A 13,439-nucleotide genomic window follows, 5' to 3' on the forward strand; every position below is an offset into this window, starting at 1 on the left:
GAGTTTATTCGGGACAGAAGTGAGGGGAGTTTTTTTGACCTCAAATGGTTATGAATCTTTGGAATTCTGTACTGCAGCAGGGAACAGAGTCACCGTCATTGAAGATATTTAAAGCAGGAATGGACAGATTTTTGGTCTCTCGGGGAATCAGTGGATATGATGAGCAGCGGGAATGTGGGTTTTGAGACCAGAGGTGGGTGGCACAGTGGCTCAGTGGTTAGCACTACTGCCTCAGAGTGCAAGGGCCCTGGGTTCGATTCCACCCTCGGGCAACTGTCTGTGTGGAGTTTGCACGTTCTCCCTGTGTCTGCGTGGGTTTCCTCCAGGTGCTCCAGTTTCCTCCCACAGTTCAAAGATGTGCAGGTTTGGTGAATTGGCCATGCTAAATTGCCTGTAGTGCTCAGGGATGTGTAGGTTAAGTCCATTAGTCAGGGGTGAATGAGGAGTAACAGGGTAGGTGAATAAGTCTGGGTGGGCTACTCTTCAGAGGGTCAGTGTGGACTTGTTGGGCCGAAGGGCCTGTTTGCTCGCTGTAGGGATTCTATGAATTCGATATTGAACAGCAAAACGGTCTTCAGGGCTTTACAATGGAAATCCTGTTATTGTTTCTTATGGTCAGCACTGTTTAACATTGAAGAAGTGGGCACCTGGGTTAGCCAGCCACCTGAATGCCCACGTCTTTGAAACAGCCGGGGTGCTCAGCGGTGGCTCACTTAGTTTAAGTCCCTCTCAGCACAAAGACTCAGTCTACGCTGTCCTCGGTAGATGTGAAAGATCCCACAGTGCCAATTTAATGACCAGCGTGGGAGTTACCTCCAGTGTTGTGGCCAATATAAATCTCACACTCAGCATCATGATTATCTGGACATTGTCCCATTGTTGTTTGTGGGAAAATAGAATCCCCTGCACTTATCCAGGCCCATGTTCACACTCTCTTGTGTTGGAATCTCTCAGCTTTGCTCACTCCCCGTGACAGCATTGATTTAATGTACTCGGCAATTTGCATCGCATACATTCCCGTAGGATCAATAATTAGATTTATGTGTCCCAGTGCCCATTTAAAATCAAGAACACTTGACACTTTGTTCATCGCTTGACCTTATTCCAATCATTATGTTTTCTCCCTTAACTGGGCTCCCTTGCCACTTCTGATTTGGGTAAAGCTGGAACCCAAATAATTGCATCAATTTAGATTTTTTTTCCCCATCTTGCTTCTCCATTTGGATCCACAGTGATTCCAACTAAAGGAGCTTCAGGATTAAGCTTCAAGATTAACCCCCAACCTCCCTGTCCCACAGCCCCACTCCACTCACAGCTACATAACAAGCTTAAACAGTCTACACCCTTCTGCCAATGGCTTGCCTTTACAAACACACAGACAGGAATATTCCTGGCAATCTTCTGCTAGAACTTAAAAATATTATTACTAATTAATATTACAGTAGTTGTTCAATCACTCTCCCTTGTGTGAAACTAAATGCTCTTGTAGCAAAATGCCTGACTAAATTCAGATCAACACCAAAATGTTCAATGTGCAATTCTGGCCTCCCTCCCACAGGAAGGATATGGTGAAACTTGAAAGGGGTTAGAAAAGATTTACAAGGATGTTGCCAGGGTTGGAGGATCTGAGCTACAGGGAGAGGCTGAACAGGCTGGGGCTGTTTTCCCTGGAGCAGCCGAGGCTGAGGGGTGACATTATAGAGGTTTATAAAATCATGAGGTGCATGGATAGGGTAAATAGACAAAGTCTTTTCTCTGGGGTCAGGGAGTCCAGAACTAGAGGGCATTGGTTTAGGCTGGGAGGGGAAAGATATAAAAGGGACCTAGGGGCAACTTTTTAATGCAGAGGGTGGTGCGTGTATGGAATGAGCTGCCAGAGGAAGTGGTGGAGGCTGGTACAATTACAGCATTTGAAAGGCACTTGGATGGTATTGTGAATAGGAAGGGTTTAGAGGGATATGGGCCAAGTGCTGCAAATGGGACTAGACTAATTTAGGATATCTGATTGGTGTGGACAAGTTGGACCAAAGGGTCTGATTCCGCTCTGTACGTCTCTATGACCCTCATGACTGTAAGTGTTCACAGTCTTGTTAATCTGGAGAGTTCCGCAGTCCTATTACTTTGGATTGAATTACAAAGACTAATATAATGACAATCAACCAGGCTTCCTCGGGCTTGGTAACAAATGGAATCTGCTCTTTTCTTATTCTTCATTCCTTCTGAGAATGTTGGCATCATTGGCTGGATCAGAAATTGTGGCCCATCCCTAATTATCCTTAAACTGGGTGGCTGGGTAGGGCCATTTCAGTGGGCAGTTTGCTTTGGGTCTGGAGTCACATGTAGACCAGACCAGGTAAGGACAGCACATTTCCTCCCTGACAAGAACCAGATGGACCTTTACAATTGATGAGGGTTGTCATGGTCACCATTACCGAGATGAACTTCCAGAACCCTCAAGATTCTTTACAGTCAATGAAGTACCTTTGAGTTGCACAACTATCAACAGTACCACTGTTAGTTATTTATTGCAAAAATATACTTCATAAAAATAAACCTTTATGTACATGTACAGTTAATGAAGCTGTTCAGATCTATACTTTCTTTACTTACAGAGAACAAATTAGGCTTTGATGTTCACCATTCTCTATATTTGCAATTAACCTCTTGGCATTTAGCTGAGGCATCAGCAGGGCTCAATTACTGAATGGACCCCAGTTATGTTTTGACAGAAGAACCTTACAAGGTGGTCTTTCCCCACTGCCTTGGCAGCGGCTGCCCCAAGCTCTGGTGTGTACCTCAGCATGTAGTCCTGGAGCTTGGAATGTGCCAGTCTCCAACACTCAGTCGGCGTCAATTCCTTCCATTGGAAGATCAACATGTTTTGGGCAGACCAAAGAGCGTCTTTTACCAAGTTGATGGTGCTCCAGGCGGTGTGCGTCCCGGGGAACAGACCGTAGAGCACGGAGTCCCGCGTCACGGAGCTGCTCGGGACAAACCTCGACAAACACCACTTAATTCCTCTCCAGACTTCCTTTGCGTAGGCACATTCCAGAAGGAGGTGTGTGACAGTCTCGGTCCCCCCCCGCAGCCGCTTCGAGGACAGCGTGCAGTGGGGCAGAGAGTCCGGGCGTGCATGAAGGATCTCACAGGCAGAGCCCTTCTCACCACCAGCCAAGCCATGTCTTGGTGCTTGTTGGAAAGTTCTGGCGATGAGGCATTCTGCCAAATGACTTTGACAGTCTGCTCGGGGAACCGCTCGATAGGATCCGCCCTCTTCTTCTCCTGAAGGGTCTGAAGGATGCTACATGCTGACCATTTCCTGATGAACTTTTATTCAAAAGTGTTTTCCTTCACAAATTTCTCCATGAAGGACAGCTGATATGGAATGGTCCAACTACTCTGAGCGTTCCGCAGCAACGAGGCCAGGCCCATCCTTTGCAACACTGGGGACAGGTAGAACCTCAGTACGTAGTGACACTTAGTGTTTGTGTACTGGGGATCCATGCACAGCCTGATGCAGCCACACATGAAGGTGTCCATCAGGGTGAGGGTAGCGTCGGGTGTGTTCCCTCCCCCTTTGTCCAGATCCTCATATATGATGTACTTCAGACACAGTCCACCTTCAACCTTCAAATGAAGTAAGGGATGGCCCGGGTGTGGGGAATGGGCCAGAACCTGTGCCACGTACAACAACACTGAGAGTACTTCACAACTGATCACCAGGCTTTTACCTGAAAAGTTGAGCGACCAGTGCTCCCATCTGCACAGTTTCTGCCTCACTTTGGTGACACGCTCCTCCTAAGACTTGGTGCATGCTCCAGCCTCTCCGAACCAAATACCCAGCACCTTCAGGTGGCCTATCCTGTTGGTGAAGTGGATAAAGGATTGGTCGGCACAGATTCCAAAGGGCATTGCTTCACTCTTACCTTGGCTCCCGAGGCCCATTCGAACTGGTCACAGATGCACGAGTCTGTGCACTGACAGTGGATTTGGGCAGAAAACGGCAACATCATCCATGTACAGGGAGGCCTTAACCTATAGGCCCCTGCTGCTAAGAATAGTCACCCCTCTCAGGGTCACATCCTTCCTGATGGACTCGGCAAATGGCTCTATACAGCACACAAATAAGGCAGGAGGGAGAAGGCAGCCCTGCCTGACTCCAGATCTGACTGGGAAGCTATCTGATTCTCACCTGTTGATTGAGACTACGCTAACAACGTTAGTGTAAAGCAGTCGGATCCGATTGCAGATTCTCCCCAAAGCCCATTTTGGACAGAATGTCTCTCATGTATGTGTGCAATCTCCTGTCGAAGGCTTTCTCCTGGTCCAGGCTGATGAGGCAAATGTCCATCCCACTGTCCACAGTTGTTAGATGTGAACATGGCTACCGATTTTTTTTTTAGATTCCCTACAATGTGGAAACAGGCCCTTCGGCCCAAGAAGTTCACACTGAACCTCTGAAGAATAACCCACCCTGACCCATTTCCCTCTGGCTAATGGGCGATTTAGCACAGCCAATTCAGCTGACCTGCACATCTTTGGACTGTGGGAGGAAACTGGAGCACCCGGAGGAAACCCCATGCAGATATGGGGAGAATGTGCAAACGCCACACAGACAGTCACCTAAGGCTGGAACCGAACCTGGATCCCTGGTGCTGTGAGGCAACAGTGCTAACCACTGAGCCACCATGTCGCCCGTTGTTTACTGGGTACTCCCACAGACAGCAAATGTGTTGATGATCAGATCATCTATTTTAGTCCTGTTGGACCAAGAATAAATGTTGGTCAGAGCTCCAGTGGAGCGAAGGGGTGCAGTGGCCTTCCTGTGCTGTTCCTCACATGTTGCTATGGAAACAACCTGACAGGGAGAATGGAGGCCTCTGTTCAATGTCTTAGTCTGAAAGGTGGCACCTGCAGCAGTGACGCACTTGCTCAGGACTTGCACCGGAGTGTTAGCTTCGGCTGAAATCCCTGAACTATATCAGGAAGGTTGTCTTGTGTCCCGAGGACCAGAAGGTCAGAGTATGAAAGCAGAAATATATTGAAGGGAAGTTGGATAAGTACATGAGTGAGGGAAGAAGGGAAGGGTGGGTTGAGGTAAGGTGGGAGGTGGGGTTTGAGCCAGAATCTAGCTGTTGGGCCAAATGGCCTGTTTCTCTGCTGTAAAAGTGAGATATGATAGGATGCAAAACCTTCAACACGAATTTTACCATCCTTCTGATGAAGAGTTACGAAGTCAAGCACTGGACTTCTTGGTGATGTGACTATTTGTGAGCCAATTCTACAGTTACCAATTCCGAAGGAGACTGGATTCCTTTATAAAGGAGACTCTGGGGAAATGGATGGCCCCAGATCTGTGTCTGTAGAAAACCAGAGACAACTCCTCCTGAACATAGCAATGCAGGAGTAGGAGTGGGCCATTCAGCCCCTTCATCCTGTCTCACTGGTCCATTGACTGAGCCGAGCTTGGGTATCTTCAAAGAAACAATGGTGTCAAATAAACAAACTACAAAAGGAAACTGTGGAACAGCAGAGGCCACTGACCCACTAAGACTTTCAGAATCCCGAAGCAGCTTTTCTCAAATTAAAGAATCTCCAAAATGATATGTCAGAGCACAGTTCCAATGTCTAGGATGGGTTATTCGAATATCCCTGATCCTTGAAGTTATAATCTGAAGAAAGAAAGACTTTAATATAGTGCCATTCAGCAGACGAAAGCCAAGGTTTGGATCATAGCATTCCAATTACTACTTTGTGACAAACTGGAGTTGGTACTGTATGACAATGCCAGAATTTAGAACAGTACAGCAAGGGAACAGGTCAGATCCCAGGGTAATTGAAAAAAGAAAAACTTTGCTAAAATTTGAAGTTAGTCACATGTAGGGATGTTCCAGAGTTATTACTAATTTAAATTTTCACCTTTCAGCATTCTAATCAAGGTTATTGACTTAAAATATCAATATTACATCCCTCAGCAGATGCCTCTTGAATCATAGAGTCCCTACAGTGTGGAAACAGGCCATTTGGCCCAACAAGTCCACACCAACTCCCCGAAGAGTAACCCATTCCCAACATTTACCTTTGACTAATGCACCTAACCTACACATCCCTGAACACTGTAGGGTAATTTAGCATGGCCAATATACCTAACCTGCATATGTTTGGATTGTGGAAGGAAATCCATGCAGATACAGAGAGAATGTGCAAATTCCACACAGTCACCTGAGGCTAGAATCGAACCTGGGTCCCTGGTACTGTGAGGTAGTAGTGCTGGCCACTGAGCCACCGTGACTGGTAAGCCTTTCCAGTCTATTTATGATTAGATCTATGGGACTTCCTAACCATCACCCGAGGACACCTCTTGATGACAGACGATCTGTGACTCCGTGGATACCACTCGCTTCTCCATTGGAAAGCTATGACTGAGTCCAACTCCCACTCCAGAGAGATCCGATTACAGAGAGCACAGCTGGTCCTCCCAGTACCGTACAGTGGGAGTGCTACAACGTTGAAATTGTCATGTTTCAGAGAACGTTGAACCTGTCAACTCTCTCAAGTTGATATAAAAGATCCCATGGCATTAATTTTTATTTTGAAAAGGGAATCTACCTTGGTATCCTGGCAAATATTCAATATAATATGGAGTATTTGGATGTGCATTTGCAATGCCAAGGCTACAGGCCAATTGCTGGAAAATGGGATTAGAATGGTTAGGTGCTTCTTTCTGACTAGCTCAGACTCATTGGACCAAAGGACCTTTTTCTGCACTGTAGACCTCAATGACTAATTATTACAGATAATCTGGTCATTTTACTTCTGGTTTCTGGTCACTATTGCAGTGTGGTTGGTGGGATATTGTTGTGTATATGTTGGCTGCAGTATTTTCTACATTACACTAGTCATGCATGTCAAAAGTATTCCTTTAGCTTTAAAGGACATTGAGAACTCCTGAGATGGTGAAGAGTTCTAGATAAAACGAAGCCTTTGTTTTCTCCTCAGTTACATATTCAATCTCATTAGAAACTTTGACACTTATTTAAGTGTCTGGTTCTTGTAACTTAAGAGAGAGTTTGTTTCCTTTGGGAGTTAATTTGGAAAAATCACCTGTTATTCATTGGTGTCCTTGTATAACTGGGAGAAGCATTTCTCGACTTGTGTGGTTGATGTTTTATGTTCTGAGGGAGAAGGCGGCACTTGGCAAAAGTAGGGAGTGTTTATAAAATCATATACTATATCATCACAATCATCAATCATTATGTATTCTGTCTCTCTTCATGGTTTAGTGGAATAAAAGGGTTTAAATTTTACAGTTAAAATATCCCTGATTAAATCATTTCCTTTTTGTAATAAGTACAGAAAGAGTTTATTTTGATGTATTCTCCTTTCGTTGGTAGCTCCCTACCAGATTTGTCCTGTCATGCTTGCTACTCTTTGTTAAACACCTTCAGGATGAATCAGCCAGTTTACAGGACAGTATTGTCATCACTTCTTCTCCCGCGTACGCTGCAAGAGGATGCTATACGCACAAGCTGCCGTTTGGGAGGTGGACAGATTTGGAAATGACAACTGTGGACAAAATCATTTCTAGTAAATGTCGCACTTACAAACCCACAGATCATATCAGATAGAAAACAATCTGCTTATTCATCCAACCTGCCCTCCCCTTCCCCCCCACCACACCATAATCCATATTTACATTGCATCATGATATAGACAACACCCACTGCTCTAAAAATCAGGAGTAGGAGAGAATATTATTCATTTGCTTGGATGAGCACAGCTCTAACAAAACACTCCATTTTCTAAAAACGTTATGGTGCTGAAGGAGACCATTTGGCCCCCATTGTGTCTGCACTGGTTCTGCAAATAAGCATCCTAACTTAGTGCAATTCTTTATACCTTTGCATGTGCTTGAATGCCTCAATTCAACCTGCCCTCACCAAACTTCCAGGCAATGCATCCCAGACCTAAAACCGCACATAGTGTGAAATGCAAACTTTGACACCATCCAGGAGAAAGCAATCTGCTTATTTGGCACTCCATCCACCACCTTCAACATCCAGTTCCTCCAATAACACTTGAAGCAGTGGTGTGTACCATCTACAAGATACACTGCAGTAATTCACCAAGGCTCCTTTGAGCACCTTCTAAACAATGACCATTGCCATCCAGAAGGACAAGGGCAGCAAATATATAGGAGCACCACCACCCACAAGACCCCCCTCCAAGCCGCTCACCATCCTGACTTGGAAATATATTGCCATTCCTTCAATATTGTGAGGTCAAAATCACAGAGCTCCCTTCCTCCCAGTGTCGCAGGTCTGCTTACACCAAACAGTCAGCAGTGGTTCAACAGTGGGGCTCAAGGGCAGCTATGATACACACATCCAAAGAGTTAATAAATTAAAGTAGACTCACATTATTATCTCCTGGGAGATTAAAACACAGGCCAACTTGGAGAGGTAAAGATTTTTGGGAACTTTTCTCTGACTGCCCTCCAGGCCTCCTGGGAGATTGGATCGAGGTGAGAGGACCATTCTGGTCATAATAGTGGCCGAACTTTGGGAGTGTATCTTAACTGATTTTTATGCCTCAGTGTGTGATCCTGAAGAGCATTGATAAAAAGGCACAATATGTTACTAGGTTGAGAGGTCAAAGGGCATGGGTCACCCACAATCTCTGTAGTGGTTAGAAGGTTATCTCTGAGGGAAGGGCATGAAGGGACAGGGATGCCACGGTAGCTGTCATTTCCACCATGCAATGTTGATGTTGATGGGGTTCAAGAGGAGAGTCGAGTTGTAGAAGAACAGAAGGAAAAAAGAATCAAATCTAGACTGCTCCCAGTGAACCTGAGAGGTTGGCAAACTGAAACTGGTGGTGTTTATTATTTTTACATTAGTAATCAGAATCTCATTGAACGTAGTGAAAGCCTTTCACATGCAGCAGATGCGGGACCCGTGGTGAGTGATTGAGCAACTATGTGAAATATTCAGCCAAGCAATAAGCAAAGTTTCAACATGGCAAGGAAACTCTTCCATACTCAACAAACAGCAAGGCAGGAATGTCACAGAGAGAGGTTTTAGCTTCGAAATCTTTGCAACACAGAATTTATGCAGTGCTCAAGACATTGTAAACTTCAGTGAGGATATTGGTGTGTACATGTTTGTGTGTCAGTGTGTTTGTGTGTGTCAGTTTGTGTGTCTGTATTTGTGTGGGCCAGCCTGTTTGTGTCAGTATGTGTGTGTGTCAGCAGGCGTCAGTGTGTGTTTTTGTGTCTGTGTGTCAGCATATGTTGTGTGTGCGTCTGTTAGTGCGTCAGTGTTTGTGTGGATGTATCTGTGTGTGTCACTGTGTGTTTGTGTGTCTGTGTGTCATTATATGTGTGTATCAGTGTATGTGTGAGACTGAGAGCTGTGATATTTATTAAATGCATGCATTCTTCCTCCAAGAGAGAGGAAAACAACAGAAAGTTATAATTATATCATTTTGAATGAAATCGTTATAGTTTAAGGGAAGTTTGATATCAATTTAATCTTCCTCTAAGTCCTATGGTCAATTCTTAGGTTTCACAGCATGTTTGCAACATACTAACTGATCTATGTAAGTTCCACAAAAGTCTCCTTCCAACCCCACCATCTGATCCCATCAACATATCATTCTATTTCTTTTTCCTTTGGGTGTTTATCCCAACCATCCCCACCATCCCATGCCTTTGTCTTATTCACCTCACCGACTCCTTGTGCTAGTGAGTTGCACATTCTCGCTACACTCTGAGTAACCTGTATTCACTGTATTAGTGACCATCTTATACCTGTGCCCTTTGGTTCTAGTTTCCCCCAGGTATGAAAGCATCATCTCTTCATCTACCCTGTCAAACTCATCCACAGAATAATCTTGATGATCTCTATATGGCCACTATTCAGTATTTTCTCTGGACATCATAAACTTGATGTCAGTTTTTTTTTCTGGACATTATAAACCTTTAGTGAGGAATTTTGTGTGTCATAGCCTTTTCAATCTTTCCAGATTTTGATAACCCTCTCTTTTTTTCTTGCACCCTTTGCAGTCCCTCTACATCCCTCTTGACAATGTCGCAATCAGAGGTGTGTGTGATTTTGTGAGCATGCACATTTCTGAGGGGCAGGAGTAGGCCATTCAGCCCCTTGAGCCTGCTGTGTTGCTCAATAAGATCTGGCTGATGTGATTGTAACTAGGAGAAAGTGATGAAGGGCTTATGCCTGAAACGTCGATTTTCTTGCTCCCCGGATGCTGCCTGACCTGCTGTGCTTTTCCAGCAGCACATTCTCGACTCTGATGTGATTGTAACCTCAAACCCACATTCGCAAATAACCCTTATTAATCAAGAAACTATCTACCTCTGCCTTAAAAAATACAGAGTGGCCTCATCTCCATTCTCTGGTGAAGTGAGTTCCATAGACTCTCAACCCTCCAAGAGAAGAAAATCCCCTCATCTCTGTCTTCAGTGGGAGTGCTGTTACTTTTAAACTGTGTCCTGTAGGTTTGTTGTCTCCTGTAAAGGGATACATCATCTCAGCAAACCAGCACCACTACCAACCAGACCACCAACCCCCTCCCCCCCCATCACCAACCAATCTTACATGTGGTGGCAGTAAATGCTTCAGGTGCCATCTTGTTGTTTTACCATTTCAGGGAGAGCAAGCTCACCATGTTGCTGCGGGAATCTCTTGGCAACCTGAATTGCCGAACCACCATGATTGCCCACATCTCGGCTTCCTCCAGCAACTACTCTGAAACCCTGTCCACCATCCAGATCGCGTCGCGGGTCCTCCGAATGAAGAAGAAGAAGACAAAGGTACATGAGAGCTCTGCATACTCATTTAGGTTACTCATGCATACTCTGCATACACACGTGGTGTTCAGCTGTCTAACTATTTATTTATTCCTCGCGATCAAGTGAGTGTATATTGTAATGACTGAGTCAGGCTGGGAGGCTGAAAACAATTTTCACTTCTGACCCTCTGATCTAAAGTTTCAAATTCTTGTTCTTGTGTTCACATCCCTCCATAATTTGGTTTGGTTTATTATTGTCACCCGTACCGAGATAGAGTGAAAAGTATTGTGTTCCATGCCATCCAGACAAATCATACCTTACATAGGTACATCAGGGTAACTGAGCAGAATGCAGAATGTCGTGTTACAGTTACAGAGAAGTTATAGAGAAAGATCAACTCTAATATGCAAGATGTCCATTTGGACATCTGATAACAGCTGCTCTTGAATCTGTTGGTCTGTGTTTTCAAATTTTTACATCTTCTGCCCGATGAAAGATGGTGGAAGAGAGATATAACTGGGGTGGGAGGGGTCTGTGATTACGCTGGCTGCTTTCCCAAGGCTGTGTAGACAAGCAACAAGAGTAGACCACTCGGCCCTTCCACCCTGCTCTGCCATTCAATTAGATCATGGCTGGTCTGCTTTTAGGCTCAGCTGTACATTTCTGCGTATCCCTGATAATCTTTCAGTCATCAAGAATCTAACTGCGAAAAAACGTTTAAAAATCCTGCATCGACTGCCTTTCGAGGAAAGGGTTTCCAAAGGCTCTCAACCCTCTAAAACAAAAAAAAGGTTTCCTCATCTTGTTTTAAATGGACAACCCCTTTATTTTTAAACTGTGACCCCTGTTTCTAGATTGACCCTCAAGAGGAATCATCATTTCCACATCCACCCACTCAGGATCTTATATGTTTCAATTACGTCACCTCTGACTCTTCTAAACTCGAGAGGATACAGGCCTAGCCAGTCTGTAGGGTTTCACAAGACAATCCACTCATTCCATGTATTAGTCAAATAAACATTCTTTGAACTGCTCTTGACTAATAACCTTCTCTCTTCCTGCTTGGGAATCACTTCATTTGAAAATTATCTCCTGGGATAGGGGTGTGGCTAGCATAGGCCTGCATTCGTTGCCCAATCCAAACTGCCCCTTGAGAAAGTAGTGATGAGCCTCCATCTTGAACCCATTTCTATGCATGTGGTCCAGGCATAGTCTGGATTTTAATCGCTCCACCATTGGTATTAGCACTAGATTAGTAAAATACGCTATGCTCATAGGCCATGAGATCAAATCCCACTAGTGAAACTTGAATTCAATAAAAGAAAGTCTGGAATAAAATGTTAGCTTTTTACTAGCTGTTTCACCACTGTCAATTGTTGTAAATCCTGCCTGGTTCACTAATGCCCTTTAGGGACAGCAATCTGCCATCCCTACCTGGTCTGGCTTGCATGTGACTCCAGACCCATTGCAATGTGATTTTCCCTTAATTGCTGTCTGCACATCTGAGGGGTATTCATTGGCTGTACACAACAGGCCATAACCTGGCTACACACTGCCAATGATGTTCAAATATGAGTAATTGTTACTTGTACATAACACTGCTCTGAGGAGATGATAAACTACTTTAGACTGACGTGCAGTGTGCCCCTTTCACCCTGTAATTATCAACTAACTATCACATGATGAGATCCTGTGTGGGCATGTAAAAGCCAGTTGGTGCACTTGACTTAGTACAACAAAGATTCAGATAGGGATGTGGTGTTAACCATGAGGTAAGACTTGTATTTATGTCAAGTTTTCCACCAATCCGGGACTTCTCAAAGGCTGTTTGTACAGATGATGCAGCACTTTAAAAAGTGTAGGCACTGCTATAATTCAGGAACACAGCAGCCAATTTGTACACAACAATCTCCTACACTCTGCAATGTGACAGTGACCGCATCCTCTGTTCTTGTGATGTTTATTCGGGGAGGAATATTGACTGGAACATCATGGAAGACTCTACTGCTCTTCTTCAAGTCTTCACTGCTTAACAACTCAAACAAGAGGAAAACACTTGAAAAATGTATTCATGGGACAAAGGTCACTGGCTAGGCCCTAATTGCCCAGAGGACAGTTCAGAATCAACCACCCTGATGTGGGTCTGGAGGCACATGCAGGCCAGACCAGGTTAGGACGACACATTTCCTTCCCTAGAGGACATTGGATATTAGGTAAAAACAATGACTGCAGATGCTGGAAACCAGATTCTGGATTAGTGGTGCTGGAAGAGCACAGCAGTTCAGGCAGCATCCAAGTAGCTTTGAAATCAACGTTTCGGGCAAAAGCCCTTCATCAGGAAAAGCAGGATGCTGCCTGAACTGCTGTGCTCTTCCAGCACCACTAATCCAGACATTGGATATTGCCAATGGCGCCTACATCCCAGGAAGGAACACAAAGAAAAATCCTCCCGGCTTGACGCTCCATTACTGAGGGAGTACTGGATGTGGATCATGTAAATCCAATCTGCTATCTTGAGTAGGTGTCATAGAACTGGTGGTCATTATTCACAGGACAGCAGGGGAGATCTCCTGGCAAATGTTCATCTCTCAGTCTGAAGCTGTTGCCGACTGGCTGAGCTGAGTGG

General features: G+C 44.8%; 1 protein-coding gene across 2 annotated transcripts in view; it reads left to right on the forward strand.

The window, feature by feature from the left end:
* Positions 1-13,439, forward strand: part of kif26ba (kinesin family member 26Ba) — a 336,823-nt gene that overhangs the window by 282,301 nt on the left and 41,083 nt on the right. For both annotated transcript variants that reach the window (XM_072580423.1, XM_072580424.1), the window contains one exon: positions 10,672-10,834. In XM_072580423.1, the coding sequence (XP_072436524.1) occupies positions 10,672-10,834 (163 nt within the window). The remainder of the gene's footprint in view (positions 1-10,671; positions 10,835-13,439) is intronic.

This window comes from Chiloscyllium punctatum, chromosome 11 (assembly GCF_047496795.1).
Source record: "Chiloscyllium punctatum isolate Juve2018m chromosome 11, sChiPun1.3, whole genome shotgun sequence".
Taxonomy (NCBI): Eukaryota; Metazoa; Chordata; class Chondrichthyes; order Orectolobiformes; family Hemiscylliidae; genus Chiloscyllium; species Chiloscyllium punctatum.